The 8976-nt window shown below is 39.3% G+C and overlaps 1 protein-coding gene across 1 annotated transcript in view; it reads left to right on the top strand.

Moving 5' to 3' along the window:
* The first annotated feature begins 758 nt into the window (after positions 1-758).
* Positions 759-8976, top strand: part of LOC126653040 (von Willebrand factor D and EGF domain-containing protein-like) — a 169745-nt gene continuing 161527 nt past the window's right edge. Inside the window, exon 1 of the mRNA XM_050340516.1 lies at positions 759-855. Coding sequence (XP_050196473.1) covers positions 759-855 — 97 coding nt within the window. The remainder of the gene's footprint in view (positions 856-8976) is intronic.

The raw sequence follows: 8976 nt of genomic DNA, 5'->3' as shown, positions 1-8976 counted from the left end.
AAATAAAACACCAGGAATATCAGAGTATAGGATGTGATCTGATAGCAAATTCCTGAGGTTTTGCAATAAAATGGTATTATGCATTGTCATACAATAAACTGTTCACACTGACTGGAAGCAGCACAAAGGACACGTGTCAGCAACAGGGCATTTTGCAACGAGACCAAACTTTAGAAAAATGTGGTTGGGCAACATGAGTGATGGAATTCTTCCCCTGCGTTTTGCTTCTCTCTTCTCTTCTCTTACTATCCCTGCTGAGACGAAGCTCTGAAATGAGCTTGTCATTTTTCGGGATCCTCACATACAAACGCGACGCCAGACATGACTGCAATAATCTGGAGTTAGTGCTGCCTGCTTGAAGATCCTGGCAGGCAAGCAAGCACGTTTTACAACCCTAATTTCTGCAGGCTCACCTCCCACCCCTGAGGTACAGGCTGTCCTCGCCCCCCGGGTGCGCGGGTGTAAATCCCGGCAGCTGCGGCCGCAGCAGCTGCAGGGACACATGTGCTCTGTTTGTGTGTGTGGGAGGGGGTGAGCGTGGTTTGTGTGTGGCTGGAGGGCTTCCCTCTTGGAAATTCTGGCATTAATGACACATCAAACCCTCTCCAAGAGAGTGGATTGAACAGAGCAAAAGAAAGAAAGAAAAAAATTTAAACAGGCAGGCAGGCAGGCTGATGGCTTTTCCTGCAAAGTTTAGGGTTTCAAAAGTTAACTTATAAGCAACTGCAGATGCATGGATAAAACTTACCTTGGACACTATGCAACAGCACCTTCCTTTCCATCAGCATCTCCAACTGGTTGCCTACCTCTGTTGGATTCCCTTGTTGGCCATTAGTGCTGAGTCAGCCACATTAGGTAAGGATTTTGTACTTTTTGATTATTTGACAGTCATTTGGGTGATGGAGTTCATATGTATTTTAAACTGAGATGATCTTGCTTACATTTACTTTTGAATGTGGATTGGAGTGACAGAGGGCTATTATTAGAAAGAATCTCCAAAATAGAATGGAAGTAAGGTTAAAATAAACTACCAAGGTAATGAAGAAGGTCACAGTGATAGCCAAGCATGCTTGTAACACATGATATATTAGATCATTACAGGACTTTCACTTTCCTTTTTTACTTCTTTTTTTTCCACTTTTTTTAAGACATTAAAGACGTGTGAAAATTTTTACTTACTACTAGAAAAAAAAATATTTAAATAGTATATATAGCATTTTCCCATAAACGGAATATATGAAATAAACCATAAAAGAAAAAAAAACAAAACCCCAAACACTTTAAAATAACAATCTCTTCCTCTAGGAAAGAATTATATACACCATATATCAGAGCAACATTATAGTTAATTACACATATAATAATACACAGCTATACAGCCTCTGGCAATAAAAAGTTCATGAGTAATTTCTCTACTACTGTACACGATAAATGTGAGGCTTGTTGCACTGAGTTCAAAGAGGACATAGATTTTACATATGTGGCTTGTTTATACAACTTTATTAATTGACTGTAGGAATACATTTAGAATCATGTTAGACATTATTCAACTAGTGAAAACAGAGTTAATAAAAGAAACTGAGAAAAGCAGTCAGACAAGAGCACAGTGCTGTGAGTGATTATGGATTCAGCTTTGGCAAACTCCAGGGAGGCGCTCCCCCTTAATGGAAATATGTTGCAATATTTTACAAAATTTAATTCTAGTAGAGTTCCAGCTAGTCTTAACAGTGATTGTCAGCCAGCACTCATTAGCTCTATGAAGATAAAACAATGTAAAGCCCTCTTCACTTGAATATCAAAGGGTCACCCAGAAAGTTCTGCAGGACTAAACACAAAGCAAATGACCTTATCGCCTTTATCTTCAAACAATGCCTTTAATTTCTGAAACCTTTTGAAGGGTTGCCAGTTTTATGGAGTGTAGCAGCTACTTATCTACAGAACAAGCTTTTCATCAAGGGGAAATGACCTTTTAACTCCTAGTAACTAAGTAACTGTATTTGCCACTGTATTTTTGTTACTGAAGGTAATATGTATAGACATCCTTATGAAACTGGGAATACAAAACAAGGATTAGGAAGTGCTGTCTCTCAGGTGATGCAGAAGGATTCATAAGGCTTGTTTGTTGTTGTGGGTTTTTTTTCGTAGTGTGAACTTGAAGTAAATGAACCTGCTCAAAAAAGTTTACATTCTGACAGATTGTGTTGTGACATTATAAGGACATTAACAGAGCCATATGCTGTTTACTTATGTATTCTCACAAACCTACTAATCCCATAAGAATTTAACGGTGAATAAGGAATATCTGACCAAAGAGGTTTTGCAGATGCCTCGTTAAGAGCGAGAAGATGAAAAAGTCTCTTAAAGATTAAGGAAGAGCTTTATCATCTTCTGTGGTCTTATTTTAGGTAAAGAACCTCCCAGTGACTGAGGATATTCTGAATATTTGGGGGTTTTATGTGATTTCCTATGACTGAGAAACATGAAAGAGTTACCAACAACAACATCCATAGCTCTCTCTGGTAGAAGATTAAGTAAAGCATCAGGGACAAAAGCAACTCAGTGAATCATAGATATGGGAGGGCTGACACAACACAGAGCTTGTCAGACTTTTCTCAGATTAAATTCTGTAAATAAGTCAATCAAAAGAAAAAGACAGTAGATTTTTACAGGGGTATTTTAGATAAAAACATTTATCTTAGAATAGATAGTTGCTCGTAGCATCACCAGTGAGATGGAATTGCTTCCCATCCCCTCTGGAACCTTTTCATAATGTACAATTGAAAAAGTTTTTAATTTGGATATGAGTTTCCTGCAGAGGCATCCTTGAAGCTCACAAAATCCATGGGAGCTTCACTACAAGGTGAAGTTACTACAGTATATAGTAAAATCAGATATAACTAATTGCTTCTAAGTTTACTCCTCTGGGTTTCCCTGAACTCTGAAACACACAAGAACAAATTCAAGCATATCCAGAGGTGAAGAAAGAAAAGATTGTGTCAGGGGAAGGTGAAGTGCCTACAGCCAGTGTGGAAAGATAGCTTGTTCTCCAATGATCTGAATAGTTTAATTTGATTTAAGAAAGTCAATGAGAATAGTCTAGCATGACAAAAATCATTCAGTATGACTTGTAATTTTATAAGCCCCAGTCTTGCTTTCCATAGAAGAATGAAATGAAAAGCAGACTGTATAATTTGCTTTGTATGCCACCCACAAGCAACCCATGATCTCACTGAGAGCTTCTGCTGTAAAACTTGAGTGCCAGGGTCCGTCCGTGCTGAAAGCTGGACCTGAGAAAACATTTCCCCATGAGCATTTCGAAGGGAATAATTCAAACTATTCAGGACTTCTCCCACCTGCTTCAAGATGACAAACTCTCCCATCCCTTGGGATGCCACCCAGGTCCTCAGGAACCCCTGGAGCCCCAGGGCTTCTTCCACCCTCAGGGTCCCTGAGCACAGCAGGGGTGTGAGCAACCACAGGGAATCCTCAGCATCTGGCCTGGAAAGAGCTTGCAGGGATCAACCTCTCAGGTCATGAGTGGGTTTGGTCAGGGACATTCCCGTGCCTTTGGAAATGACACCGGGATTATTCTATCTCTGTGTCTTCACTCTTTGGAAAGCACAACAGACATTAACAAAGAATACCCTTCCTATGGAAGTAAATCCAAGACTCCCTGGTCATGGCAAACAACTCCTAAAGAGAGAAGAACAACCCTTACAGTATGTTTCTCTCACAACGTTATTTTTAGTTATAAAAAGTTGTTTACAGGTTAATATTTTATTTCCTGTTCTTTAAATTGTGTCAATATCAAGTACTCCAATGACTCCATGGTCTGGAATTATCATAGAATCACAGAGCAGTTTTGGTTGGAAGGGACCTTAAAGATCACCTAGTTCCAACACCCCTCCCATGGGCAGGGATGCCATCCACTAGATCAGGTAACTGGCCCAAATTAAGCTAGTTTTTATTTTTTAAACTAAGATTGAAATCTGAATTTATCTGATTTTATGCTCTCAAAGTGAAGCAGGCATTTTACAATGATTTCTGTTTGCTGGCAACTTTTTTGTTCCACTTTTTTCACATGAGAAAGCACAACAGGGTTATGATTAACACAGGGATAGCTAATTCATAAAGAAGGAGAAATCAGGAGCTGTTGCAGTGTAGGGGCGAAGGAACCTCTTTCACCTTACAGTGAATATGTTTGTGACTCTCCTGAGCTGCATCAGTCCATCACTATCAGATTTTAGAGCTTTGAAATTTGGCAGAGAAACATTCTTTTGCTCAAGCACTTGCCTTTTAATTTCTGATGAAAATTAATGATAGTTTTCAAAGTTATACAGGCTTAAAAAAATGCATTTGGTGTGAGAGGGCTGCCTTTCACCTGCCTCTCTCAAGGATTTGCCTATTTCCCGTTGACCTGCCAAACATGACCTGCCAAGCTTTTTAAACTCCTTAACAGCTATTTATTGCTCTGTGCTGCACTAAAACTGAGGATCAGTTTGTTATACACTGCTCCTAAGAGTATGGGACATTCATGGCCAAAATGTTTCCTTTAATGTTCCAGTTCCTCAGAGTTATTTTGTCTCCAAATGCCAAAGCTCAAGAAGTATTGTGTACATCCGAGTCGCTTTGCAATCGATAGGAACTGCGAGCAGCCAAGACAAATCAGTGTTTGTTCCTAAGGTGACAAGACAGATTTCTGCAGAGAGGAAGCGTCATCATTTTGTTTTACAGATGGGATGGGGACGTGAAGTGGCTCAAGGTCATGCACAAAACCCTTTGGTGAAGCTGAGATCTGTGATGAGGCCTCGTTAGTCACAGCCCGGCCCCATTAACTGTAGCACAGCTCATAACTGGAACAAAAGCCAATATAGGAAATTGGAGTGTAATAAAAATGCTCAGCCTCTCTCCATCTTCCTGGTAAACTCTGAGGTCAAATGGCTACACACAAACTCAAGGGGGCACAAAGCATTTTCAGTGGGTTTTAGACTGCTAAACATGTTTTATGTGGTCAGTACTTGAAATTCTCCCCAAGTCCCCTTTGATTTCAAAGGGAAATGATCCATTCACTTTCCAAAATGCTATATGTCCTTTATCAAACAAATACAGTAGAAGAAAAGAAGGAAAAGCCAATCCTGCACTAGCTTCACATAGACAGAATTTCTTTCCTGATTGTTTCTTCTCCTTCCTCAACCACTTCTGTAGCCTAATAAATTAATTCTGGTTTTGGAAATGGCTCTTTCATTCCAATGTCCTTAATTATTTTTTTTTTTCTTTTTTTTTTTGTGATCTAGACTGGCTGCTCCAAAAGGCTTTGAATATTGTGGAAGTACCATTTTGTTGTTTTTTTCACTGGGTTTCTAATGTACCTCTTTGAAAAGTTTGTTGGAAAAAGCTCTCAAGGCAGCCAGATTACTGCTTTGTCTGATTTTCTCTACAAGTTTGTTCCCTTGGACAGTTTGTTCTGACTTTTTATCTACTTTGTCTACTACCCTGGGTCAAGTGTCTTTCTTGTCACCTCAGAGGCTGAAGTTTAGTGTTGGACATTGCTGATGCCCAACCCACTGCAGAAATGGATATTGTCTTTAGCAGTGTTGGCAGCACATGTTGTTTGTTTAATGATTGTTAAGTTTTCTTCAAACAAGTGTATTTTACCCTGAGTTATGACCTTTATTAATGTCATTGGGGCAGCTACAGATGTGTTTTGCCTTAGGTAGGGATTATTTGTGGTGAAATCTGAAAAACAGGGATTAGATTGAAGAATATTTTTATCTGACTTTGAAACACCAATAAGCCCATGTGTTAGTGCACACAATTGTTTGTACAGCTTTTCTGGGAAGAGTTTTGTGTGTTAAGCTCTTAGGAGATTTACTTAATGAGAGTATGTACTCATTTGCTTCTTTCTGACACATCTTATTTTGATTACTCTGACGTCTATTACTTTGATTGCTGTGTTCACACTGCATGGCATCCACGGGGAGCCACAAGGGAATATTCTACATATTGAAAGGAAAAAAAAAGAATTGATTGCCTAATATAGCTGAGGGATTGTAGCAGTCTGCTCTGCTCCTTTTGCAGGTTTTATATTAATTCATCGATTGAAACAGAGTTTACTTATTGCCCTATTTTTTTTTCAAAAGCAGCTTCCACGAGCTGGGTAGCAATTTATCTGCATACCAAAATAATGTAATGCATCTCCTGTGGTAGCTGGAACATTTTACAACTCAACTGTCTCTTGACAGCTTTGTGTGTTGACTGTGTCAGTAAAGGCCCCCTCATGTGGTATCTCACTAATGCCTCATCAGCTCAGTAGCTCTTGCACTTTCCATGAACTGGTGGATACCCCAAATTTCCTCCTCCTCGTGCTATTAAGGAAAACCATAACATTTCTCATCCTGGACTCACAGTTTTACTTCCTCTCAATTTTTTAAATGGCCGATCAAGTTATGTTCAATTTGTCTCAGAAGGCAAAAGTCTTGTTGAAAAAAAAAATCTAGGAGATGATACGAAGACAAGAGTGTTCTCAGAAGTTCCTGAATAGCTCTATAATGAATTTAATGGTAAATGTGGAAAATTATTTGCAATCAGAACTAGACAATTCCTTTACAGAGAGGAAAATGTTTTATGTCAACACCTGCTTCCTTCTCATTTCCATTTAAAATTGTATTTTGCTGATGTTTGACTGTCATGCAAAGTTTTTGTGGAATTTTATCTCACTGATTTGCTACAGACCTATATGAAGAGAAAGAGAAGATAAAATTCAATCAGTAGCTTATTTAATAGCTAAGCAAATGCTTTGTTATTCATAACTTATTAATTAAAAATCTATTTAGAATTAACATTATTAAACTTCATTCATCATGTTATTTGTTGATCTGGTCCAGCTACCAGAACAGAGAGATTCACAAACATCTTTCAGAGATTACTTTAATCTCCTTCTCTGTCCCTTTCCTCCAATTATTTACTTTACAATCAACTATGGGCATGCTATAAAACTAGTTGACTGTGACTCAGCCTCCCTCAATAACACAGCATAGATACTTTGATTCACTCAGGCTACCTTTTCATCAGCTCTGTTCTTTTCTTAATGGACTAGAGAAAAAATATATATAAAAATTCCCTGAGCCATTTGCTCTGTTCTCCTATTAGATGTTAAGATTAGAGCTAGCAACAAAGACATAAACAGGGTGAAATCTAATTAATTCCTAGCTTCTCTCTTGCAAGAAATACAAGGAAAATTAAGAGAAGGCTATTTCCTACACAATTGTACTTGCAACTCATTTTTCAAGTGCTAAAATATGTGGACATTTAATTTTCTAAATGTGTATAAAGCAGAATAAAAATAAAGGTAAAAGAAACCTATGCTTTTCCCTCAATTACCCCATAACCACCCCAGAATTTTTTGGCTCCAACAGTCTTCTAAGTGTTAGTGGGACTCAGGCATCCACACCCCACAATATTCCTGAAGCATTTGGGCTTCTTTTCTCCTCTAATATCCTCTAAAAGTCTCACTCTTAATTACTGAATATATCAATCCTCCCCTTTCAAATAGTTTTCAGTCTTTTGCCTACTCCAGTTATTTCAATTGATCCTATAAAAGATTATTGTGAACAGGTATGCTGGGAAGGCTGGAGCAGCTCGCAGCATTCTCAGCCTGGAGCAAAGATGCATTTTGTTCATCCTCCCCTCCTTGCATGGAAGTACCAGTCCTGACCTGGGGGTCAAAATCTGCCCAAACAGCAGCAGACAGGACTCATTTGTGCCCACACCCCATGCACCTCCCTGCAGAGCACCAGGGCTGTCCTTGCCCACTGCAACACTCCTCAGAGTAAGGAAGGTTTGGTATACCCTTAAGGTATCATTGGCAAAGAGTATGACCATGTGGAAGCTCTCAGGCTTGGATTTGGAGGGATGAGGTTTCATTCCTGTCCCTGGTGTGTGCTTGTGTGAGGGCATTAGGATTAACGATACTGATGTGCTTCAGGACAGCTGTATCCAGGTTGCAGACTATGATCCCAGCATAAGCTATACATCTCCCAGAAGAATTTTATGACTATTTTCTCCTCTTGACATGATTCTTGCCTTGCAATACAAACAGCTTTGACATAAATCATAAATTTACTGCCCACCCCCAGTCCTTCGCTTCTTCTTCACATTTTCCCAATAACTGACATCTTAGTCAGAAAAATCACCCGCAGTCATTCCTGCTGCCTGTTTGCTACCCACTAACATTCCTTTTTCTGTTTGATATTACCTGTACTCTGCATGGGTGTGGAGACACTTTCTGTCATTAATACACCTCTGACAATATTATTCATCTGCTTTTTCCAAACAACTTCATCTTCTGTCTTAAGTCTGTGCTTGCAGCTTGTCTCCTGAGAATACCGAGCATCCTCATGAGGTGCAGGAAGGATTTGAGGGGAGCTCTGCTTGGTCAGCCCCATGCTACTGCCAAGGACCCTAGCATGGAAACGTTCACAAGGACAAAAAAAAACGCTGGAATGAGGAAAAAGCATCTTTACTGCTCAGAAAAGCTGGTGGCACAAAGTCTAAATCCTACTTGTACACACAATGATTAGCAGGAAAAGGAGCTGTCTCCCAAAGTCTGGGTTCCATGTTGGCATCAGATTATTTTTTTTTTAAGACTCTTAAGCAGATAACTTTATGTTTCTTTCAATGGGGCTAAACAGATTATAAAACTAAAATGTTGCAATCATGTAAAAGGCAGCACAGGTGGCCACATGTGTACATAAGCACAGGAAACATCACTTTGGCCACCACAGGTATCACTGCTTCATGTAATTATTCCTACAGTTAGTGCTGCAGAAATGCTGTGAGAAAAATTATGATGGTACCAAAAAATACACCACACAAATCCAGCCACTCCATTGGATTTTTGCCTCTGAATTCCATCACTGCTGTTACAACCCAGCTCCTCGCTGTGATTATCTGCATAACAGTTTATAGACTGTATGA

This window comes from Myiozetetes cayanensis, unplaced genomic scaffold (genome assembly GCF_022539395.1).
Source record: "Myiozetetes cayanensis isolate MyiCay16 unplaced genomic scaffold, myiCay2020 scf9, whole genome shotgun sequence".
NCBI classification, from domain to species: Eukaryota; Metazoa; Chordata; class Aves; order Passeriformes; family Tyrannidae; genus Myiozetetes; species Myiozetetes cayanensis.
Note: the sequence above shows the minus strand (reverse complement) of the source record. Positions and strands in the feature narration are given on the sequence as shown.